The sequence below is a fragment of the Theropithecus gelada genome, chromosome 1 (assembly GCF_003255815.1).
Source record: "Theropithecus gelada isolate Dixy chromosome 1, Tgel_1.0, whole genome shotgun sequence".
Classification (NCBI taxonomy): domain Eukaryota; kingdom Metazoa; phylum Chordata; class Mammalia; order Primates; family Cercopithecidae; genus Theropithecus; species Theropithecus gelada.
Genome location: NC_037668.1, coordinates 67,435,664 through 67,461,249, shown reverse-complemented (window position 1 = coordinate 67,461,249; position 25,586 = coordinate 67,435,664). Strand labels below are relative to the sequence as shown.

The 25,586-nt window shown below is 45.2% G+C and overlaps 1 protein-coding gene across 5 annotated transcripts; it reads right to left on the bottom strand.

Moving 5' to 3' along the window:
• Positions 1 to 15,665, bottom strand: PPIE (peptidylprolyl isomerase E). Of its 5 annotated transcripts, none has more exons than XM_025392491.1 (10): positions 15,606 to 15,665; positions 14,245 to 14,343; positions 12,488 to 12,531; positions 11,979 to 12,005; positions 10,620 to 10,701; positions 9,989 to 10,089; positions 8,444 to 8,567; positions 4,866 to 5,051; positions 651 to 793; positions 1 to 415 (listed from the first exon to the last, which is right to left on the bottom strand). In XM_025392491.1, the coding sequence occupies exons 1-10, from the start codon at positions 15,634 to 15,636 to the stop codon at positions 347 to 349; spliced, it is 906 nt and encodes a 301-aa protein (XP_025248276.1). In that variant the 5' UTR covers positions 15,637 to 15,665; the 3' UTR covers positions 1 to 346. The 5 variants fall into 5 exon arrangements, with proteins under 5 accessions (XP_025248276.1, XP_025248283.1, XP_025248302.1 ...); XM_025392498.1 differs by having other exon boundaries at positions 8,444 to 8,528; positions 15,606 to 15,656; XM_025392517.1 differs by having other exon boundaries at positions 15,614 to 15,649.
• Positions 15,666 to 25,586: the final 9,921 nt, after the last annotated feature.

Sequence of the window (25,586 nt, the reverse complement as noted above, 5' to 3'; positions counted from 1 at the left end):
AGCAGCATAAGAACAAGGGTTTATTTTAGCAAAGAAAACACCTAAGAGCACTGGTAGTCCCAGGACAGGCCCAGCAGCAAATGCTGAGAAAAGCCAGTGGCTTTTTGCACAGCCTGCCCATGGCGGAGGGGAGCACCTGCACTGGCTCCTGGGCCCACAGCCGCGCTTGGGAATAGTCCAGGCTGTGCCTGCAGAGGAGCTGCTCCAAGCGGGCCCTGAGGAAGGGCTCATACACCAAATGCTGCTTGCTTCAAACAGGCACCCTCGGTGCTGCCTCCTCTGAGGCTGGCAGCTCCTTCCTGGATGTGCAGGGGCAAGAACGGAGGGGGAAGCAGAGGGTGCCGCCTCACACGTACTCCCCACAGTCGGCGATGATCACCTTCTGCTTTGGCTTCCCGTCCTTGCTGCCCTGGGCCTTTGTGGGCAGAACAGAAGTGAGGGAGTAAGGCAGGAAACTAACAGTGGTTTCGGGATACCAACCCCTGCCTGCCCATATGCCCACTTCCACTCCAGAACCTGGGCAGCAGCAGCCCCTCCCACTGGACACAGCCCCTGGCCATCTCTCTGAGGCCACAGAGCCTTTCCAGCCCTCCCACAGGGCTGTGCTCCAAGGGCCTGGGTGACGAGGAGGCCCATTCCTGGCCACATACCTCAATTTGCCGCAAGACATCTAGGCCTTCGGTGACCTCTCCAAACACCACGTGCTTGCCATCCAGCCAGTCTGTTTTGTCACATGTCAGGAAGAACTGGGAGCCATTGGTGTTTGGGCCAGAGTTGGCCATGGAGAGTAGACCTGGGGGACAGAACAACCATCAGCTCCCCCAACCCTGGCTACCAGCCCTTAATGGACGTCTGTGCAGGCTGTCGACAGCCCTTCAGTCAGGCAGGCTCAGACTCCGGGATGCACAGACCACATGCAAATGTGGCCACCTTGTCTTTGATTCAGTTAATAGTCAGTGAAATGGTGAATGAGGTGTTTCAATCACTTTACACTGGTCTGTTCGTTCAGTAATTCATTTATTTAACAATTAAGTGTCTACTTGGCAACCAGGTCCCTGTTAAGCCCTGGGAACACTGATGAGCTGAACATAGTCCAAGCTCTGGCGGAGCTCACAGTCAGTGGAAAAGAGCCATTCAAAATGACAGCTATGACACAGTGAGGACTGGTAACATGGACATTTGTCACATAAGAGAATGTACATATATATGTGTGTGTCTGTGTACATGTATGTATGTGTGTGTGTGTGTCCACAATGACTCCCAAGTTTCTGATCAAGCGGTGGAGTCATTTATTGAAACAGAGAAGAGGGGGAGGAGGAAGAGTTTAGGGGAGAAGGCCAAGAGCTGTTTTAGACGTGTGAAGTGTGAGATGCTCCCAGGATATCCAGTAAAGACAGCTGGACAGGAGTCTGGAGCTCAGGGAGCCATCAGCATGCAGACGCCAATGTGCACAAGCTTAACTCAGAGATACTGCTGAAAGCTCTGGGACCGGGTGTGACTGCCTAGGGCACTGCTTCTCAGTGGGGTTGGTGTCCTGTCCCTAGGAAACCTTTGGAAATCTGAATTTATTTTTTTTGAGATGGGGATCACTCTGTCACCCAGGCTGGAGTGCAGTGGTATGATCGCAGCTCACTGCATCCTCAATCTCTGGGGCGCAAGCAATCCTCTCACCTCAGCTCCCAAGCAGCTGAGACTACAGGCATGCACCACCACACCTGGATAATTTTTTAATTCTTTTTTTGGTAGAGACGGGGGTCTCACTATGTTGCCCAGGCTGGTCTCGAACTCCTGAACTCACGTGATCGTCTGGCTTTGGGCTGCCACTTCAGACTCCCAAAGTGTTGGGATTACAGACATGAGCCACCATGCCTGGCTTGAAAGTGTTTTTGACTGTCTGAAACATTGTGGGGGGGCTACTGGCATTTAGCAGGTGGGGGCCTGGAATGCTAGATGTTCTGCAATGTCTGGCACAATGAATTGTCTCATATCCTCTTGGTCTTTCAAACATCCTGCTAGAGGTTGGGTGCAGTGGCTAATGCCTGTAATCCCAGCACTTTGGGAGGCTGAAGTGGGAGGATCACTTGAAACTAAGAGTTCCAGACTAGCCTGAGCAATACAATGAAACCTCATCTCTACAAAAAAACTTAAAAATTAGCCGGGCATTATGGATGGCGTGCACCTGTAATCCCAGCTGTTTGGGAGGCTTAGGCAGGAGGACTGCTTGAGCTGGAGAGGTTGAGGCTGCAGTGAGCTGTCTTGCACCACTGCACTCCAGCCTGAGCAACAGAGACCCTGTCTCAAAAAAACAAAAACCAAACAACAACAACAAAACAACGAATAGCCCATTAGATATCGGTATAGGTAAAAAATGTGTTCACAGTTATCTGCGCCTAAAACATAATTGCATTATACATATAAGCTCAAAGTTTTGGAGTTCTTTTGGTTTTGCATGGAATCTTCTAGGAATGTAACTACTATGTAAATACACAGATTATTCTTTACTTTGGAATCTAATCAACTTTATCTACCATTTCACAAAGTCGTATCACAAATAGCATCATTGCTAGTGGTATCCAAGTTATCAGTTGACACTCACGTCTACACTTCTAACTGCTGCATTTGAGTACAGGTGCAGACGCCTGAATAATTCACTTTGTGTTCTGACACAGCTGTGCTTAAGCATGTACATCTGGAAACACATTCGATTATTATGCAAATTCATTTATTTCCTCTGATGTTCTTCCCTATTATAGTTACAGATATATTAAGTTTTAAAATAATGGTGTGGGTCAGTGGGCTATATCACCTACACATATCGGTTCAGTATAGTAAAGAGGGGCTCTACAAACCACCAGTTAGAAAAAGGGAGCACAGGGTAACAGGCTTCTGGAGAACAAAAGAATGGGCTCTGAGCCACTTCAGTGTTTAAGGGTCAGGAAAAGAAGGAGACAGCAAAGACAGACAAAGCAGCCATCTAGGTAAAAGGAGACAAGAAGAGGCAGGAGTCCTGCCAGCCAAGTGAAGGAGTCAAGGAGCACAGAGTTAGTATAGGCTGAGCATCCCAAATGTGAAAATCCAAAATGCTCCAAAATCTGAAACTTTGTGAGCACCGACAGGATGCTCAAAGGGAAATGCTGACTGGAGCATTTCAGATTTGAGATATTCCAATTTGGGATGCTCAACTGGTAAATATAATGCAAATATTTCAAAATACAAAATACTTCTGGTCCCAAGCATTTCAAGAAAGGGACATTCAACCTGTAGTATGAAATGCTCCTGGGAGATGGGATAACATCTGGGAGGTGGGATAAGATGATCACCAAGAACTGGCTACTGGTATCTTTGAAGAGTGGTTTCAATGGCGAGATGGGACTAGAAGTCTGGCTAGAAGGGATTAGAGAAAACGCGAAGGCAGCAAGTCTGTACCATGCTTTCAAGAAGTTATGCTTTTACTTCTTGAAAAAAGATGGGGGACCAGAGGCATGGGTGATAGCTGGAGAGGGAACAAGACTACTAGGATGAAGATTTTTTTCTTTTTTTTTTGAGATGGAGTTTCACTCTTGTTGCCTAGGCTGGAGTGCAATGGCGCCATCTTGGCTGATCGCAACCTTCGCCTCCCGGGTTCAAGTGATTCTCCTGCCTCAGCCTTCCAAGTAGCTGGGATTACAGGCACGCGCCACCATGCCCAGCTAATTTTGTATTTTTAGTAGAGATGGGGTTTCTCCACGTCAGTCAGGCTCGTCTCCAACTCCTGACCTCAGGTGATCTGCCTGCCTCTGCCTCCCAAAATGCTGGGATCACAGGCATGAGCCAGTGCACCCGGCAACCGGATGCAGATTTTTTTAAAGGTTGATAACTGCATGCTTTCTTGCTAATGGACTGAAGGGGACAACTTTAGAAGCCATGTTCCTAAGTAGAGGAGAGGGACGGGATCCAGTCCACAGGTGGAGGGGCTGGCCTACGAGAGATAGCTCATCCCCTGTAATTGGAAGAAAGAGCATGCACGAGTGGAGAGATGCAGGAGGCGAAGCACTAGATGAGGCGGGAAGGTGATGATATAAGGCTTCAGAAGTGAAGACAGGCATGGACACATCATCTCTGGCTGGGACTGAGCATCAAGTAGGGAAATCTGGTCAGGTTGGCAAGGGCCTCCTTAAGAACTATAGTTATAAATTTCAAGTGGGATCGTTCAGTACAATTCTGTGTTTTTTCTCTAGTTGCTGGGGCACTAACCACCGAGCTTTTTTTTTTTTTTTTTTTTTTTTTGAGACGGAGTCTCGCTCTGTAGCCCAGGCTGGAGTGCAGTGGCCGGATCTCAGCTCACTGCAAGCTCCGCCTCCCGGGTTCACGCCATTCTCCGGCCTCAGTCTCCCGAGTAGCTGGGACTACAGGCGCCCGCCACCTCGCCCGGCTATTTTTTGTATTTCTTAGTAGAGACGGGGTTTCACCGTGTTAGCCAGGATGGTCTCGATCTCCTGACCTCGTGATCCGCCCATCTCGGCCTCCCAAAGTGCTGGGATTACAGGCTTGAGCCACCGCGCCCGGCCCACCGAGCTTTTACTAAGTAAATCTGATGGCAGGGGCAGGGAGAGCAGTGGGGTTGAGGGCATACGCGCTTGCAACGGCAGACCACAGAATCCAAGCTGGGATAATGGGAAGTGTGGACACGGTTGGGGGATGGATAATACCTGAATATAAGCAAGCCAACTCCACCCTAGCAAGGCTGCATGGTTCTCCTGCGACTGGTAGCTGGGTCTCCTCCAGACTCTTAGTCCCGTCAGCCAGAACCACAACCTGTCCTTTCATCCTGCGCGGCCATCCCACCCTTGTTAAGCCTCCCTCATCACATGCCAGCTGGCTCCCACCTGGTCCCGTGTGCTTGAGAATAAAGTTTTCATCATCGAACTTCTTCCCATAGATGGACTTGCCCCCAGTACCGTTGTGGTTTGTGAAATCACCGCCCTGGCACATGAACTGGGGGATGATGCGGTGGAAGCTGCTTCCTTTAAAGCCAAAGCCCTTTTCATGGGTGCACAGGCAGCGGAAATTCTCTAGAATTGAGAAAGGAAAAAGCGCTGGGGTTAAAAAACAGAACAAAATAAAACAAACAAAACCTCAAAAAAACTTGTTTAATGTTCATATTTTTGTTTTAAAATAAGGGATACTCATTATAAACCTTTGTGATAGTAACCTTGTAAGGACTAAGGGATTCTTTTTCTTTGAGATGGAGTTTCATTCTTGTCGCCCAGGATGGAGTGCAATGGCACAATCTCAGTTCACTGCAACCTCCACCTCCTGGGTTCAAGCCATTCCCCTGCCTCAGCCTTTTGAGTAGCTGGGACTACAGGCATGCGCCATACACCTGGCTAACGTTGTATTTTTAGTAGAGATGGGGTTTCACTATGTTGGCCAAGCTGGTCTAGAACTCCTAACTCAGATGATCTGCCTGCCTTGGCCTACCAACGTGCTGGGATTACAGGTGTGAGCCACCACACCTGGCCAGGACTCTAAGAGATTATGATGAAAGGGGATCGAATATACATGTTCTAGCTCTTTTCTCTTCCAAAACCACACTAAATTGGTAGGAAACTGATTTTTTAAAAGAAAAACCAAAGGATCTTAGAAGAAAACATAGGGGCAAATCTTCATGACTCTGGATTTGGCAATGGTTTCTTAAATATCACACCAAAAGCACAGGTAAAAGAAAAAATAATTAGATGTGAATTAAAATTTAAGATGTGCATCAAAAAACTGTACCAACAGAGGGCAAAGCAACCTACAGAACAAGAGAATGCTGATTTGCAAATCATATTTAATGTGGGTTTAATATCCAGAATATATAATGAACTCCTGTAATTCAACAACAAAATGGCCAGGCAAGGTGTAATCCCAGTGCTTTGGGAGGTCAAGGTAGAAGGATCACTGGAGGTCAACAGTTCAAAGCTACAGTAAGCCATGATCTCACCACTGCACTCCAGCCTGGGAGACAGAGCAAGATCCTGTCTCTTAAAAAAACAAAACAAACAATCCAGTTAATATATAAGCCAAAGATTTGAAGAGATAGTTCTCCAAAGAACATATATAAATGGCCAACAAGCACATGAAAAGATGTTCAACATCATTAGTCAGTAGGGAATAAAAATAAAAACCACAATGAGATACCATTTCACACCTGTGGAGATGTGGGCCAGGCGCGGTGGCTCACGCCTGTAATCCCAGCACTATGGGAGGCCAAGGCAGGCAAATCACGAGGTCAGAAGTTTGAGACCAGCCTGGCCAACATGGTGAAACCTTGTCTCTACTAAAAATACAAAAAATTGGCTGGGTGTGGTGGCAGACGCCTGTAATTCCAGCTACACGGGAGGCTAAGGCACAAGAATCCCTTGAACCTGGGAGGCAGAGGTTGCAGTGAGCCAATATCGCGCCACCATACTCCAGCCCAGGCAACAGTGCGAGACTGTCTCAAAAAAAAAAAAAAAAAAAAAAGAGAAGATGTGGAAAAATTGAAGCACTCATACATTGCTGGTAGAAATGTAAAATGGTCCAGCCACTATGGAAAATAGTTTGGCATTTCCTCAAAAAGTTAAATATAGAGTTACCATATGACTAAGCATTTCCACTCCTAGGCATATATATCCAAAAGAATTGAAAACAGGGATTTAAACATATACTTATATGTGGATATTCACACAGGCATTATTTACAATAGTCAAAAGATGAAAACAATGTGCAAGTGCCCATCAACAAATGAATAAACAAGATATTTATCCAAATATGATGGAATATTATTCAGCCACAAAAAGGAATGAGGCACTGACATATGGTACAAGGATGAACCTTGAAACCATTATGCTATGCAAAATAAGCAAGATGCGAAAAAGGACAGCTATTGTATGATTCCACTTACATGGAAAATCTAGGATAGGTCAATTCATAGACAAAGATTAGCGGTTATCAGAAGGTAAGGGGAGGAGAAAATAGGGAGTTATTATTTAACAGGTATCTTTCATAAGTGGTTTTGTTTAGGGTGATTCAAAAATTTCAAACAGAGGAATTACCGCTAACAAACGGTACACTTTAAAATGGCTAAAACAGCCAAAAATAAACTTATAAAGCGGGGAGGAAGAGACAACAGCAACAAAATTTCCGAAGGTAGAAAACAAATGAATCCCAAATGATATAGCAGACCCAAGAAAGCTGAATCTTAAGCTGGTAAAAGCCAAGAAGCAACTCAATTTGCACTCCAAAAGCTCAGAGGAAAGAGTGCAGGTAATCCTGGAGACAGGAAGTTTGGCTGAAAGCCCGTTTAAGAAAGTGGTTAATCTTTGGGATCCTCTCCCTGACTCTGAAGCTGGGGGCCACCCCTTCCCCACCTGGTAGCCAACTGGGGGTCTAGTCTTTGGTAGGTTAAAGCAGGGGGTCTCTGGACTAGGACATCCTACACATAGTGAAGGCTGAGGTGACATAATGACAAACGGAGACTATGTGAAAGTTTATATACTGAACATTGATGTATTCAGCCTCACCCTCATCTCCCCTTAACAAGATGCAGACACCTGGATGCAAAGCCCCCAGCAGGAGAATCTGGGAGAAAATCAGGAATGATTACATAGAAAACTATGCAAAAACAAGGCAACTATCAATTCCAGGCAAAGCAAAATGCTGTGCATGACAGTTATCACATGATGCTTACATTGTTAAAATAACTTAGGACCTAACCAAAATTACGGTACCTATACAGGGAAGATGAGGGGGCAGGGGATTTTAAAAAACTCATTCTTTGTCCTCTGAAGTAGAAAATCAGAAGATAATGTTTAAAATGGAAAACAGGAAGTAGAAATATAAACCTGTTATCTATCAATATGGAAATAAAAATCAAGACCTAAGAGTTGAAATCGGCTCCTCTGAGCAGCAGCAAATGGTGTCGGCAGCAGGGCATAGGGACAGCACTGGGGGATGACTGTTCTTTCAAAACAAGCTTTGTGAAACTGAATTGACTCTTTCTATGTCTAGACAATAAAATTTAGATTAAAAAGAGAATAAACAGAAGTCAATAATTAATAAGTTACAAAGAATACTCAATAAAAGCACTAGTTACTTCTAGAATTCAGGATGATGTAGAGAGGGGAAAACGAATTTTCAATTTATTGTCTTAAATATTATTGGAATATATGTGTATGGTATTCTTTAAAAAAAAAAAGAATACATTATTTACTTATATTTTTAAGAAAAGATTATTAAAAAGTAGTAAGCCAGCACTTACAAAGCTTCAAAAACACCTGCTCTGACCCATCTGTTACTAGATCCCAGGATCTGAGATGCCTCAAATCAACTTAAGTCAGAAGCAATATCAAGAACACAAGAAGCGAAGCGGCAAAACCTGGGAAAGGCTCACTGCTCAGCCACCAGCGTCCCGCGGTTCTGACCACAGCATCCCGCTCACCTGCTGTCATGGGCACGACGTCGGAACGCAGGAGCATCTGGATGCGGCCGGCCGGCTTGTTTCCAATCTTGATGTCCATGTACACCTGAGGATTTGACCGAGCCTTTTTAGCAGCGGGCTCTCCCTAGATGCAGAAGAAATTGCTAGTTAGAGAGCTCCTTCACCCCCTAAGTAGGAGTGCAGGTATTGTACACACCCACCCAGAACACAATTCCAGTGAGTAGGCTGGAGCAAGTGCTGACGGGGTAGGCCTTGGTCCCTGACAGGGCTGCAGGAGGCAGGAGCCATGGTCGTAGCACCCAGCTGGATGCCCAGGGACAGGAGGTCTCAGCACTGCCTGAGGCCCATACATGGGCGTGTTATCTCATCATGCTCGCCCTCAGATGCATCTGCTTCCTCTTCTTGCTTCACAGTCACAGAATAGCACTTTTCTGGTCCATGATCCACAACTCTCAATATCTTCAAATACCAGTTCCAGCCCACCCACTGTCCTCTAGTTAGGCAGATCCATCCAAGTACCACCACCTCCTCCCTCTATGCTTGGCCCTGCACATACGCTGGCTGGCTACATGGAAGCAAGGGGGCAGCCCTCTTGCTCAGGCCTAAGTGCTCAGAAGACAGTGGAGAATGTTGGGCCTTGCTTTGTGCTCCAAGTAGATAAGACTAAGCAGAGGATACAGGATGATCCAGGGGGACTCCACTGACTGTGATGGCCACTTTATGAGTTCTGCTTTGCATCAGAATTTCTGGTGTGGGTCAATGTGTGGATGAATGGTGGCAAATTAGCCAAGACTGAGAACACAGGAAGACAGGATTAGAGAAGCGGGGGAATCCATTTTAGGCAAACTTAAGCTGCCTGAGACTTACAGGCAGAAATATCTGAAGCTCAGGACTAGAAAGAGACCATGAAGTTCAACAGCATAAGAGAGGCTGCATAAAATTTGAGACTGACTGCTACTCTTTCAGCTGAGAGAAGAGAGAGAAACCATGAGCCAAGAAAGAAATACAGAAGAATGACAACATTCACAAGGTATCCAGAGGAGGGGAAGCCCAGAAAGCAACTGTCAGAGACCTGTGCTGAGAATCAGGAGGAAGTGCCCTGGCAGGTTCTCTTAGGGCTGGAGAACTCAGAACCCATGTATAGGTTGAAGGAAGGTACCACTACCCTATCCTGTCTCCCCTCCATTAGCACAGGAATAGGAAGACCATGAGCCTCGTGGCAAACTCTTCAGTGACGGAGGGGGACTCATCAGGAGGGGTGTAGAGGAGCACCTCAGCTTCCTCCCTGTCAGCTGACAATCACAAATCCATACCTGAGCAGAGCTGAGACGCTCATCACATAGAACACAACATGGACGAGATACCCAAATCTTCGCTCTTGAATTCACTCAATACTGACTTAGCAAAGTACTAAGAATTCATTATTCATTCCCTCTGCTTATACACACACACACACACACACACACATATATTTGCAAATTTCCATTAAAACTTAAAAAAATTTTAAGTTTAAGTTCCTCTGGAAGCAGGAGCCTTCATTCTCACCTCCTGGGTCTCTGCTTTGGGAGGCTCTGACCCTTCTTCCTCTTTATTCTCTTCAAGTGTCTTCCCAGAAAACTTCTTCAACCAGTCATCATCTGACCAAACTGAAAGGAAAGAATCAAACAAATGTTCATTCAAGCTATCAGCTTGAACTGAAAAGTAGCTGCTTTGCTCAGCAAAGTGGAAGATGCTATGTGGCCTCTATGCCGGACAGTTCCCCACTGAGAACTCCCAGGAGTAAGGAAAATTCCAATCCAGAATGACGGCCCTGAAGTCCAGCTCTCAGGAGGGCTAAGAAAAATAGCTATGTGGAAAGCAATGGTATAGCCTTTGCTGGTTTCAGCCCTTGATGGAGCACCCCAGAAATGGAATATCAAGAAAACTGGGAAAGATGAGCTCAAGCAGGAATTTCTCTCATAACAGAAACAATTACTCTGGCTTTGCTGAGAAGCTCAAACTCACTTTTTGTTTCTCTATAAAGGTGGTGCGTGCCCTTCCCGATGTGAACCATCACCTACTCCTATCTACCAGGAAGCAGCATTGAGCATCTACTTCCAAGTAAACAGAGACAAAAAATGCAATTAAGGCTAAACTGCAGAACATCACAGGGAATCTGGAAGTTGCTCCTACTCACCTGGCCTGGAAGAGCCTTCCTTAATTCTCATTGGTTTGGCCAAATTGACACGAATTGTACGTCCAAAAAGCTCAGATTCATTCTGAAAAGATTAAAATCCAGCTGTTTAAACTCTCTTAGATTAAAAGAGGGCCAGCCAGCTTTCCATTTACTTCTGAGACACACTCATGATTTGTCCTCCCTTAATCCTTGGGCCCCTATGAGTAAGCTATGCACCCACCCCAAAGCCACCTGTGGGTTGCAGGGAATTCTAGAACCATCACACACACCCCTTTCTTTCATAGCAGCACGCAAAGACCTGTATTACCAAAAGTAACTCTGGGTTCAGAACACTCCAAAATTACAAGAATAAATGCAGTTTCCCAGCATCTGAGTTCACCTTCAAAAGTCAAGATAAGCTTTGAAATGAAAGAAAAATGATCTCTGACAGTTGAGGAATATGTTTGGTGAATGGATAACAGAACAAGGAATAAAAGAACATTTCATTATCCATAGATAATCAGTACCAGGAAAGTTCACTTAAGGTGAATCCACTTGAAGTGGTGATGAAGATTTCATGGTAAAAGTGAAAAATTTAAAAAGGTTTGACAGGGAAATGACTGTGATGAAACTAAAAATAATAAAAACACGTTTCTTACAATTAATATTCAGGATTAACTCTGCACTAATCGGTAGAAAGAAATGTAACTTGGTAGAAAGAAATGTAACAGTTAGCCCTGTTAGCTTGAGCCTGTAATTCCAGCTACTTGGGAAGCTGAGAAGGGAGGGCTGCTAGAACTCAGGAGTTCAAGACGGACGGACAGATGGACGGAAGAAAGGAAACAGACACTGAAGTATTATTTTTCCAACAAAATTCTATCAACAGTATATCTTTGCACTTCATATCAGATATGAAAACTAAAAGGATCTCAAGGAGGGCACAAATACTAAACAGCATCATCATTTTTCCCAAAGGACCTTTCCAGAACATCCAAATCATTTGTATCAGTGATTTGCACCTGCCATAATTAAATTTCTCTTCTCAATTGTAAATTGGTCATGAAATCCTATTTTGCAAAATATGCAGTTAACTGTGCAATCAATTTGCACTGTGTTTTCAAATTATCTTAGACATGGGACAGCCAGTGAGAGACTGGTCAACAAGGATGATGAGGACTTACATTATTATTAAATGGGGAAGGAGTCTGAGTAAGAACTAATTTTATAAGTGATCAATTCACAGTGAATATTTTCAAGTGAGAATTTTTACCTCCCCATGCAACCTGGTAACTTTGGAACTCCAGAACACTGATATATGAATAAGGACCCTCTGTACCACCAAAAAGCAACTTTGGTTAGAATGAAGATTCCCAGTCATACCATGTTGTCGATAGCTGCTGCAGCATCCTGCCAAGGAAAGACAACGGTACAAGTTTAGGCTTGCAGCCAAATGCTTATGGTGTCTAAACACATGTTCAGTAGCAAAAATCCAGAAAAATGCCGCCTCTACATTTCTTGCCTAGGTTGTGTATGTTTCTAACAAAGAGCACTTCCTGGCTGATTTTAGAGCTGGTGGTGCAACAATTTGCCATCTGGTTGAAGGCACAAGAAATAATCACTACTGCCAGGCAAGAATGCTCAATGAACAGGGGTGTAGGAGCTAGCTCCTCTGCACGGCAAGAATGGCAGGACCTGGCAGAAGGTCTGACGTGTTATTCACAGTTCAGTATGATTATGTGAGAGAAGCTTTCCTTAGAACAGTACTTACTTCTGATCTCTCTGGCAGCATCAGCCTAAGGCCCAACAACCTAACCAAATGGTGAAAAGCTTCCTTTTTAATCTGTAACATCACAAACCAAGGACTAAACACCAGTAACACAGACTCTCACCTCTGCCAACTCAAATTCAACAAAAGCAAATCCTCGGTGCTTTTCTACAAAATGGAAAAACAAAAACAAGTAATTACTATGTGGGGCGGTGGGAGGAAACAGGATGGTCACAAAGTGAAGTCAGTCACATGCCGTATCCAAACACCAGAAGTTCTATCCAATCACTATTTAGGAAGAAGGAATCTCATTCTTTGATTCTTCTTATACAATATTTTAAGCAATAATAAACTTTGTTTTTTTAATGGACATAGCTGAATAATAAACTGTATTGTTAATTAAGTATTCAACTAATCTACCAAAGCCAAACTTAAAACCTTAACTATTGCATGCAACGCAATTAGAAAAAGGTCATTTGACCTATCAATTACCTATCCAATATACATTTTGTGCATCAACTGTGCATAAAGCATGAATACTAAAACCTGATAAAGATGCTCAGTCTTTATCCTCAGGAAAATGCTGAAGGAACTGGAAAGACCAAGCACAATAATGTTAATCATAGAACTCAGAGACTAGAAGGGCCCTTAGAAAGCCAATAGGCCGGGCGCGGTGGCTCAAGTCTGTAATCCCAGCACTTTGGGAGGCCGAGACGGGCGGATCATGAGGTCACGAGATCGAGACCATCCTGGCTAACACGGTGAAACCCCGTCTCTACTAAAAAATACAAAAAACTAGCCGGGCGCGGTGGCAGGTGCCTGTAGTCCCAACTACTTGGGAGGCTGAGGCAGGAGAATGGCGTGAACCTGGGAGGCGGAGCTTGCAGTGAGCTGAGATCCGGCCACTGCACTCCAGCCTGGGCGGCAGAGCGAGACTCCGTCTCAAAAAAAAAAAAAAAAAAAAGAAAGCCAATATAGGCCAGGCTCAGTGGCTCATGCCTGTAATGCCAGCACTTTGGGAGGCCGAGGCGGGCGGATCACAGGAGATTGAGACCATCCTGGCTAACATGGTGAAATCCCATCTCTACCAAAAAAATACAAAAAATTAGCCGGGTGTGGTGGCGGGCGCCTGTAGTCCCAGCTACTCGGGAGGCTGAGGCAGGAGAATGGCGTGAACCCAGGAGGCGGAGCTTGCAGTGAGCCGAGATTACGCCACAGCACTCCGGCCTGGGTGACAGAGCGAGACTCCATCTCCAACCAAAAAAAAAAAAAAAAAAGCCAATATAACCTTATCATTTTGCAAATAAAGATTCCCCAGGCCTTTAAACTCTCTGGAGAGTTTAAAGACCTTGCTAACAATCATATGCAAGGTTGATGATAAAACTAGACCTAAAACTATAATCTTAAAAATGACAACAAAGGTAAAACAGAAAACTGAACTGTGATTGTGATACCAGTCAAAGGGAAACCCACCCAGGTGTGTAGAGGCCAAGAATCCCCACCCCTGTCCCCCACTCCCCGCTCCAATTATGGGGCTAGGCTTTCCTGCTGCCTCATTTAACAGCACAGCTGCCAAGAAGGAGCAGGTGGGATCAGGTAGATTAAAACAACATTCAAATCTCAGTGTAGTTCAAACCTATCTCCCTACTGGTCTATTGAAAAATCTGTCTTATCTCAACCCAACAGCTGAAGACTTAAAAGTATTCAGAGTTCACAACCACATTGCCTCAGAACATTCCTTCTCCATCAAGATCACTGTCACCAGGCACCTTCATGAACTTTCCTGTAGTGTATACTAACCATATTTAGAATGCATATTTAGAATTGCGATGTGACTTTTTCCTAGTAAGAGGATTCTGGATGTGAGAGACGCTAACTCACCTGTTTCATAATCCAGAGGAATCTGAATATCTGTGATGTCTCCAAAAGGAATGAACGCAGCATGAAGAACTTTGTCGTCCACCTCCTCTGCCAGTCCACCTGCAAATAAGCCAAGGGCCTTCTGAGCCACTGATCTCCATACTCTTGCAGAAGTCACTGCAGCCCAGTTAGCATGCTAGCCAGGGGACAGGATCTTTCCATTCAGTTCTTTGGGTACACAAACATCCCCCTTTCATCTCTGCCCACCCACACTTATGAAAAATATTCCTCTCTTCGCCCTTCTTTCAGATTCTCATCTAGTCCTGGGATTACTGCAATAGCTTCACAACTGACCCTGCCTCCACTCCATCAACTCCACAAAGCCAACTAGAATGATCTTAGGAAAGTGCAGATTTGAACCCGTAACTTTTCTGCTTAAACTCCTTCAAAGACTTCCCACTGTCCTCAGGATAAAGTGCAAACTCCTTAGCAGTATCCACTTCTCCAGCTTTTTTGCTTTGCTCCCCAATTTCCTGGGTCTCCTGAATAATGACCCACTTGCCCCCAAGTGTCAGGCTATTTCTCACCTTTGCGACTCCCTTGCAGTGAACAGCCCTGCCTCTGCTTCGGTTACGTAGCTAACTCCTGCTCATCAGCTCTGGCATCGCCACATCCAGAGTTTGCCCTCACTTCTCCAGATGCATGGGTCATTTGTCCCGCAGCCAGGCCCATATCATCATGGTCCATCCTCACTACAGCGCTTATCAAAAGTGTGCTACTGAGGTATATCCACTTTTTTTCTGGCTAGTCTGGGAACTCCTTCCTTTATGGCGGGGGCTGGGGCAGGGGCTGGGGCTGGGGCTGGGGCTGGGGCTAAGCCGTCGCTGCACTGATGTTTGTAAAACAAATGAACGAGAGGATCTGGAGGACCATAATATTCCTCTACCGCTCCTCGGGGCCCGTGGAGCTCAGCGGACTAGGAAGAAGTCAGAATAACCATTCAGTCTCGGGTTCACACACCTGAGGTGTGTGGCAAGGCTGTTCACTGAAAGAGAGTCGCAAAAGCAGAGGCCCAAGGTTGTTAAATAACCTGACCCTTGGGGGCAAGTGGGTCATTTTTCGGGAGACCCAGGGAATTGGGAAGCAAAGCAAAGAAGCTGAAGAGGTGGCTACTGCTAAGGAGTTTGCACTTTTTCCTGAGGACAGTGGGAAGCCTTTGAAGAAGTTTAAGCAGAGCCAGAGCTACCGCCAGCACTACCTCCAGAGACCCGGCCTTGACAGCTGCTCGCCGTCCTCCTGGTTCAGAGATGCGTCCCACCCCACGCCCGACCCTCTGGGGGTCGCGTTTACCCAGACTCCGCCTAGCAACCCCGCCTGCTCACCCACGTACAGGACGCGCTTGGTGGTAGCCATCTTGCTCGCGCGCTTTTCCGCCGGAAGCCAGCACTCGGCCCGCCCTCTTCCCCCCGTTCCGCCCCCTTTGGCCCCGCCCCGCCCCCGCAACGCTTAGCTCTCAGACCCCGCCCACCCTCGCGTTGGTCCAACCCTCATCCCGCTACCCGGAAGCACCGGGAGCCCTGTGCGGTGCGCAGTGATAAACAAAGGGACGTGGTCGTCGCGATTCCTAGTGCTCACGCTGTTGGGGGAGGCAAACCTTGGCCGAATCAACCCGATTATTATGGGCAAACGATAAACTATGGTGCGTGGTCATCGTGCGCGTCTGTTTTTGGACAACCCGGAAGCTAAGAATGAGTTTTACCTTTTGAAATATTTGGAAAAAAATTAAAACAAAAATATTTTCTTGGCCGGGCTTGGTGGCTCATGCCTGTAGCCCCAGCACTTTGGAAGGCTGAGGCGGGCGGATCACCTGAGGTCAGGAGTTCGAGAGCAGCCTGGCCAACATGGTGAAACCCCGTCTCTACTAAAATACAAAAATCAGCCGGGCGTGGTAGCGGGCGCCTGTAATCCCAGCTACTCCAGCTACTCAGGAGGCTGGCTGAGTCTGGAGAATCGCTTAAACCCAGGTGGTGGAGGTTGCAGTGAGCGGAGATTGCGCCGTTGCACTCCAGCCCGGGTGATGAGAGCAAAACATCGTCTCAAAAAAATTTTTTTTTCTTTTCTTAGCACATGAAAATTATGTGAAATTAAAATTTCAGTGTCCATAAAGAAAGCTTTATGGGGACACAGCCACGTTCATTCCTTTAAGTATGACTGTGGCTGCTTTCCTTCTATAAGGGCGGAAAAGCTATAGCCTGCAAAGCCTGCAATAATATTTACCATCTGGCTCTTCAGGAAGAACGTTTGCCGACTCGTGTTAGGTTTTGAAAAGAAGGGAAGGGTTAAAGAAAGACACATACACACAGAGAAAGAGGGCAGCTCAACAGCAAACGTAGGCTTTATGTCCAGCATAATAACCTACAGAAGTAGGGAACCAGCCTAATGCCAGTGCCCACCACTGCTTACCGACTGGGCAATGTAAAGGTATGGGCGGGAGGCGTCTGGGCAGTATGGCTTGCTGCCCAGCAGGATATTGATATAAAGTTGTTCTCATGATGAGGCGGTTTGGCCCTCGTTCCGGTGGGATGTCATCATGGTGTCCCTTGGACCTTTGCCCAGCAATGTATGAGAGGGATGTTTCTTTAGTTGAGCCTTTGTCTGCCTTGTGGTCAGGGGGTTAGGCAGGATGTTTCTCACAGCCCAAACCCCTGTGAAATGTTTCACTTTGACCGAGGTCTGCAGAATAGCAGGGAGCTTACAAAATGGTGCCGTTTAGACTAATATCTTGGACTAAACCCACTAATACATAAATTACAGGTTGACATAGTGGCACGAAATAATGGGATCATCAATTTTATATGGAGCAGGGGGTTAAGACCTTCCTGAGGTGATAGTTAAGCTGAATTCTGAAGGAAAAGGAGCCAGAGAGAGGAGGAGGCAGCTTCTGCACACTCAAGGAACTAAAAAGACCAGAGCCTGGGGTAGTGGGGTGGAGGGCATATCAGGTGGGAAAGGTGGGCAGAGGGCCACATCATGAGGGCGCTGTAAGCCACCTGGAAGATTTGGGGGCTTTGAGAAGCTGCTGAAGTTACAACAGGAGAGTTACATGATCACATCATTTTAAATAGTGCTCTGACACTAGGCCCAGAATGGATTGATTGGAACCCTGGAGACCAGGAAATTAATGTAGTAGGCTAGGGAGGAGTTGATAGTGGCTCTGTTCCTTCAATCCACTTGTCCAAGGTGATTTTTTGTTGTTGTTTTTTGTTTTGAGACCGGGTCTTGCTGTCTTACCCAGGCCAGAAGGCAGTGACATGATCGTGGCTCACTGCAGCCTCAGCCTCACAGCTTCAAATGATCCTCCCACCTTAGCCTCCCGAGTAGCAGCTGGGAGTACAGGTGCACATCACCATGACCAGCTAACTTTTTTTTTTTTTTTTTAGAGACGGGGTCTTGCCATGTTGCCCAGGCTGGTCTCAAACTCCTGGACTTAAGCAATCCTCCCGCCTTGACCTCCCACACTGCTGGGATTATAAGTGTGAGCCACTACACCCGGCCTAGGGTGATTTTTCTTCAAAATAAACCTGAATTCTCTAGAACTCCCTAGTTAAATCACTGATGCTGCTCACAAGGTCCTTGACAAGGGGTCCATGCCTACCTCAAGTCAACCCTGACCTCCACATCAGCTCCTCACCTACTTACCACGGGCTCTTTTTCCTTGCTTCTGCTTTTGCTCATTGAGTTCTTTCTTTTCTCCATCTGGCGGCACCCACCAGTCCTTGTCAGAGGTCCTAGTTAAGCTTCACTCACCCAAATCCCCTATAGACAGAGTCCATAGTCCCCAAGTTTAGAAGTCAATTGACACACACCCTATAACTATAGTCAGGTATGTCTCTCTGTCTCCCAGTAGATGGAGGTATTTGACACCACGGCCTGTACCCATTGTATTCCCAGAGCTAAGCAGTGGCTGCACACACAGCTGATCTTACCAACCTCATGCCAAACCAGGGAGTCGATGCTTATAGGAATGAGACTATGAGATCTGATTAGGAGAGCTGTTTGTGTACCCCTCACTATTCCAAACCAAAAGGTCACTCTCAAGAAGAATCTGACCAGGCGTCCTTTATGTGGTGTATAATAAAAAATAGATATTTGGTCTTTGTCCTAGTTCCTGGCACAGAGCTTCTAAAACCATTGGAATATCCTGAGTGCTGTGTCTTTTGTTATTCATAATGAGCCCATTTTGACCATACCTAAGTTTATGCTAAGCAGATGACTCAAGATAGAACCCCTAGCTCGCTTCAGGATGGGGGTTGGTCACCAGAGAAACAAACCACGTGATTAGAGGGTTGGGACTTCCAGCTCCCGCCTTCAACCTCTGAGGAGAGGAGGGGGTTGGAAATTGGGTTCAATCACCAACGCCCAATGGTTTAATCAGCCATGCCTAGGTAATGAAACCTCATATAAACACTCTTAATTAATGCGGTTTGGGGAGTTTCCAGGTTGGTGAACACATTGATGTGCTTGGAACGCAGCATGCCTAGAGAGGGCATGGAAGCTCTCCAGCCCCTCTCCATTCCCACCTTGCCCTGTGCATCTTTTCCTATAATCTTTACAGCCAGGTTTGAATGCATTGTTTGGATAAGCAGGAACAAACTTCTCCTGTGGGGAAGATAGTTCATAAAAAACCAGATGGAATCTCAGTAACCCTGGTGTCTGGGTCAGCACAAGCTTCTGGCCCTCTCTTCTTTTGTAGGCACGTGGGTCACTCACTCAGCACCTGCTTCTGTTCTTGGGAAAGTACTGCTGCCAGCATGGAGGCAGTCAGGGGTTCCTGGCCTGCACATTGACAGCAGGCTGGGGTGCCTGGGAACCAGGAGAAGCAGTGGGTTAGCACCCAAGGAAAGGATAGCACTCGATGGTGGTCAAAGTTAGGACACTCCAACCACTTGACACCTAAATGCTACCATTCAGAATCCAGGGGAAGGGGAGAAGTAATGGTTTTTGACCAAATTCAGCCCATTGTGAGGGGAGTGGGGGTGATACAAAACTGTATAGATTCTCGTCCAAGCGCAGTGCCTCACGGCTGTAATTCCAGCACTTTGGAAGACTGAGGTGGGTGAATTTCTTGAGCTCAGGAGTTCGAGACCAGCCTGGCCAATATGGCAAAACCCTGACTCCACTAAAAACACAAAAATTTGCCAGGCGTGGTGGTGTCCGTCTGTAGCCTCAGCTACTCAGGAGGCTGAGGCAGAAGAATTGCTTGAACTTGGGAGGCGGAGGTTGCAGTGAGCCGAAATCGTACCATTGCACTCCAGCCTGGGCGGCAGAGTGAAACTCCGTCTCAAAAAACATAACTATGAGGCTGAGTGTGGCGGCTCATGCCTATAATCCAAGCAATTTGGGAGGCCAATGTGGGCGGATCGCCTGAGGTCAGGAGTTCAAAACCAGCCTGGCCAACATGGTGAAACCCTGGCTCTACTCAAAACACGAAAATTAGCTGGACATGGTGGTGCACACCTGTAGTCCCAGCTACTCGGGAGGCTGAAGCAGGAGAATCACTTGAACCCAGGAGCCAGAGGTTGCAGTAAGCCAAGATGGCGCTACTGCACTCTAGCGTGGGTGATAGAGTAAGACTCCATCTCAAAAAAACAACCAAACAGAAAAACTATATAGATTCTCATCATATGTATAATAACATGCAAAGTAATTAGAAAGGGGAGGTGAAAAGAGCCCATACAGAGCACACCTACTCTGTGTTGGGCCTAGTGCTAGGGAGATATTTCCACAGACATTTAGTTGTCACAAACTTGAGATAGAGATTATCTCCCCATTTTACCCAGGCCACCCAGGGAGGTCAAGCAATTTACTCACATTAGCAAAGTAATAACTAAGTATTTAATTTGTTGATTGAATATATAAAGCTCCAGTAACTATCATTAGCAGCACAGCTTTTTTCTAAGGACCACATTATCTCCTTTGGAGGGATGCCCAGAAATGATTGGACCAAAAGGTGTAAATACCAAAACAGTTATAATTATTATATGCCATAATGCCTCTTTCATTAAATGCTCTAGAAACATTAGCATATGATGTCAGTGATGAGCTCCAGTCTAGAAGCAGGTCCCTGAAGGCAGCAGAAAGGCTTCGTATCTTTTCACGTGGCATTAAGTTCTGGAAATCGCTTTAGAAAGCTAGGTGAAATGTAGGTGAAATGAATGGGAAGTAAGGTGAAATGAATTTAAGTAGGTGAAATGAATGGGAGTGTGGGAAGCATCATTCTCCTATATTTCTGAGGGGAGCAGTTAGACATCATAGTCACACTTAGCACAATTTGTATTTACATTTACTTTTTATGTTTTTGAGACAGAGTCTCACTCTGTTACCCAGGCTGGAGTGCAGTGGTGTGATCACGGTTCACAGCAGCAGCCTCAAGCCTCAACCTCTGGGCTCAACCTCCTGCCTCAGCCTCCCGAGTAGCTGGAACTAATGACTAGTGTGCACCACCACACCTGGCTAATTTTTCCGTTTTTTTTTTTTTTTTTTTTTGTAGAGACGGGGTTTTGCCACATTGCCCAGGCTGGTCTCGAACTCCTGGGCTCAAGCGATCCTCCCACCTCAGCCAGCCAGGGTGCTGGGATTATAGGCATGAGCCACAGCGCCTGGCTGCATTTACATTTTTAAAAATATTCAAAAATAGAGGATGCATTTACTTTTTAAAACCCCTTCTCTCCAACCAGAGAAAGAGCATTTTGAAAGCAGGGACCATGTCAGTTTGCTTACCACTGTAATCCCATACCACTGCACAATTCCTTGGTATTTAGTAGACTTTTAATATCTGATGAATGAAATAGAGAAAACCTTCTTGCAAATAAAGTTGAAATGGAAAATGCTATTCTTAGCACATTGGGTGCCTGGGCTCCGCTACAGAGGCTGAATCACAGGCCGTGGGCTGCCAACATCAGAGGTGTATTTATACAGAGCAGCAGCACAAGGAGGAGCAGTGAGTGTGAGTGTGGTGGCACAGGTGCTACATACCGCACAGGTGCTACATACCGCACAGCTGCAGGATTCCCAAAGAAAAGAAAAAACCCAGTTCAAGTTCATCACTCCTAGCAATCAGTCTCCAAGAGTCTTCCTTTGATTCTTAACTGAGTCAGTGTTTGTATCACGGAGACTGTTTGAGGGACTAGAAGCTAAAACATTCTATCTGCCACTCAGTGACACTTTTCTTCACTGATAGCTGGAGGGACAGATGTCCAAGTCTGCCAAAACCTAGGGCTGTTTTTCTGCCTTACACCACAACCTCATAGGGCTGCATTTACCAGTGCCCTAAACTCTAGTCTCTTAGGTCTGGCAGGTTCCATACTCTAACATAGTGGTCCTAAAATATGAAACTGCATCAGAATCACTGGAGGGCTCGTTACAACACTGGTTGCTAAGCTCTACTCCCAGGGTTGCTAATTCAGTCAGTCTTGGGCAAAGCCAAGAATGCTCGCTTCTAACAAGTTCCCAGGTGATGTGGAAGCTGCTGGTCTGGAGACTATACTTTGAGAACCACTTTTTCCAAGAAAAGTAATGACATCTTAAGAGGCAGTAGAAGCAGTCCATTCTGGGTGCTAACAATACGGAGGTGTGTTGTCTGGAGATAACTTTAAAACAGTAATAAAACAATTAAAAAGTCAGTCACTTTTGATCGGGCGTGGTGGCTCATACCTGTAATCCCAGCACTTTGGGAGCCGAGGTGGGTGGATCACTTGAGCTCAGGAGTTCAAGACCCGCGTGGGCAAGGTTGAAAATGCTGTTTCTACAAAACATACAAAAAAAGTAGCTTAGCATGGTGGCATACACCTTTAGTCCCAGCTACTTGGGAGGCTGAGGTAGGAGGAGGTCAAGCTCTTGACCTGAGCTCGGAAGGTCAAGGCTGCAGTGAGCCACGATCATATCACTCCAGCCTGGGTGATAGAGTGAAACCCTGTCTGGAAAAAAGAAAAAGGAAAAAAAAGCCGGTGCAGTGGCTTATGCCTGTAATCCCCGCACTTTGGGAGGCTGAGGTGGGTGGATCACTTGAAGCCAAGAGTTTGAGACCAGCCTGGCCAACATGATGAAACTCTGTCTCTACTAAAAATACAAAAATTAGCCAGGCATGGTGGTACATGACTGTAATCCCAGCTACTTGGGAGGCTGAGGCACGAGAATCACTTGAGCCTGGGAGGTGGAGGTTGCAGTGAGCCAAGACTGCACCACTGCACTCCAGCCTGGGTGATAGAGGGAGACTGTGTCAAAAAAAAAAAAAAAAGAAAAAGAAAAAGTCAGTCATTTTTTATTATCATCATGCTCATGCAACTCTGAACAATATCAGTCACAAAACACTCCTGAAAAAAAATCTTTCAATTGTTTCTAAGTTGAAATAGTTGCTGTGGATGCTCTTAAATATAAATCAAGTTAGCACATTTTATTGCTTATCATTAATAAACACTGTATTCTATATAAAAGTTAATTTGGGAATCTTACTATACAATTGGTCTCTAAGACACCTGGACTGAGCTAGATGTGCTTATTTGGAGGGCAAGTTCTTACTGATTCAGAACAGTTTGAGTTCCTTCAAGATCACTGTGGTCACAGTTTGTGTCTCTAAGCCTTGTGTTACTACAGATTGCATTTAAACAATAGATTTAATGAAAGAGAATATGGTTGTATGTGATTTTTCTTTTCCAAGTCATCTTTTTTCTGGGGTGAAGTTCTAGATGAAGATTCTAAGACAAAACATTTGCAAACAGTGGGACTTGGCCTTAAACAATGTACAGTAAAATAGTAAGCTTTACAGTTGTCACATGGATTTGGTAATTGTCTTCCTAGACAAGACATCAAAAACACAGCAACAAAAGAAAAAAATAGGTAAAATAGACATCATCAAAATTAAAAGCTGTTACACATCAGACAACAGTATTAAGAAAGTGGAAAGATAACCCACAGAATGGAAGAAAACTTTGGCAACTAATGTATCTGATAAGAATCTAGTATCCAGAATACGTAAAGAACTTTTTCAACTCAACAATAGAAAGACAATCTTACTAATATACAGGCAAAGGATTTGAATAAGCATTTCTCCAAAGAATATAAACAAATGGCCAAAAAGTACATGACAAGATCAACATTGGTCATTAGGGAAATGCAAATCAAAACCACAATGAGATACCACTTCACATCCATTAGATTGGCTATCCTAAATAGTTGAAAATAACAAGTGTCGGCAAGGATGTGGAGAAACTGGAACCCTTATACATTGCTAGTAAGAATGTTAAATGATGTACAGATTTCCACTGTGGAAAATAGTTTGGCTGTACCTCAAAAAGTTAAACATAATTACCATATGCCCCAGCATTTCCAACCTAAGTATATACCTAAAAGAATAGAAAATAAATGTTCACACAACAACTTGTACACAAATGTTCATAGCAGCACCATACACAATAGCCAAAAGATGGAAATAACCCAAGCATCCATCAACAAATGAATGGATTTTAAAATGTGGTATATCAATATAGTAAAATGCCATTCAGCCATAAAAACAAACGAAGCAGTGATACATGTTAAAACATGGATGAGCTTTGAAAACACTACACTAAGTGAAAGAAACCAGATACAAAAGGCCACGTATTACATGATTCCATTTACGATGACTGCTTAGGCACAGTGTTTCCTTTTCGGGGAATGAAAATGTTCTGGAACTGTTATTGAAACACCAGGAGTTCTGTCTAGGTCCTGATGCTCACAGCACAGAAAACCGATGACTGAGAAAACGAAGGAGAAGGCTTTAATCGGGTGCTGCAGCCGAGCAGATAGGAGCTCAGTCTCAAGTCCATCTCCCTGACCAACTAAAACTAATGGTTTATATAGCAGGGGAGAAATGTAATGATGTGTAAGAAAACAGACTGGGGAGGGGCAAGGAAGCAAACATGGTGAATGAGGGGTCTGGCATCTCATTGTTGGAATGCGGTGATTTGGTGAGTTTCCATTCTTTGATACTTTTTTTGAGAGGCCTGAAAGTTATTTCCTGATGAAGAAACTCAGATAAAACAAATGTAAGTTTCAAGCCTTAAGACCAGAAGGGTCAATTCCTATTCATGCAATAAAACTATCTATGGGACTAATGGGTCGGTTCCAGAACTAGATACTGATGAGGGTTGCACAACATTGCGAAAGTACCAAATGCCACTGAATTGCACACTTTAAAATGGTTACAATGGCAAGTTTTGTGTTGTGTGTATTTTGCCATAATAAAAAGAATCGTTGATTGGGCAGGACTTCTGGTGATGGTGGAATGAAGAGTTCACAAACTCTGTCATGAAAAACAACTATAAAACTGGACAGAATTGTGAAAGACAGACATCTCAGGGCGCTAGAAATTGACAATGCACACAACAAGTTGAGAAATGGTTATTCATGAAAAACTGCTGAACTTCAGGTAAGAATGGTGGCAATCTGCGGTGCTCTTGCCTGGTAGTCTCATCTCTCTGCTCCCTGTCCGGTGCAGATGGCACAGCCATGCTACCAGGGCAGAGCTGGTTGTGAAAAACAGCAGTTTCGCTGATGCTGGAAAGGGCTGACTTGATTTAGAATAGAGAACGAAAAACATATGCCAAGTAATATTCTCAGTAAGAATATCAAGCTCAGTGGGAATTGAACTGAGAAAGCCCACAGCTCTGCTAGCCCGAGGTTGCAGTCCCACTTGGCAGCCAAGCCAGAAATTTAACAAGGAGATCCTGGAAACAAGAAAACTGAAGAGGGACTGGATGAGCTCTCCCCACATCCCTGGCTGGTTGGAAGGCTGCACCACACGTACAGGCAAGGCCCAAGAGGGCTCTACCTCTGCACACATTCCTGGCAGACTGAAGACTATCCACACAAAGTAAGTACCAGGAAAGCCCATTGGAAAGGAAAACCTGGGGAAAACTTGGAAAGTGCTCAAACTTTGAATGCACTCCTCAACCCACACACAGATTTATAGGCAAAGAGTGGAACGCTTGCTGGCACAAAGTGTTTGAGTAAAACCTCTGACTAATCATTGGTTTACCACTAAGATATTCAGACACAAGGGTGCCCCCTAGGAAGCCAAGATTTTAAAAAATAAGAAGAATTAGAAACAAACAAACAAAAAATACTCGAGACACACAGCTCTAAAACACTGCAAGAGAGACGATTCTGCAAATTTAATCTAGGTAAGTTTCTAAAAGGCAAAACAAATAATAAACAAGCAAACAAAATCAGCCAGGTATGGTGGCTCGTGCCTATAATCCCAGCACGTAAGGAGGCTGAGGTGGGAGGATCACTTGAGCCCAAAAGTTTGAGACCAGCCTGGGCAA

Bases quoted from the DNA above. Each gene is read 5' to 3' on its own strand.
- PPIE (XM_025392491.1), bottom strand. From the start codon at position 15,636: ATGGCTACCACCAAGCGCGTCCTGTACGTGG. The intron at 12,532-14,244 runs GTGAGTTAGCGT...TCCATTTTGTAG, and splicing joins TCCTCTGGATTATGAAACAG to AAAAGCACCGAGGATTTGCT. The intron at 416-650 runs GTATGTGGCCAG...CTGCCCACAAAG, and splicing joins ATGTCTTGCGGCAAATTGAG to GCCCAGGGCAGCAAGGACGG.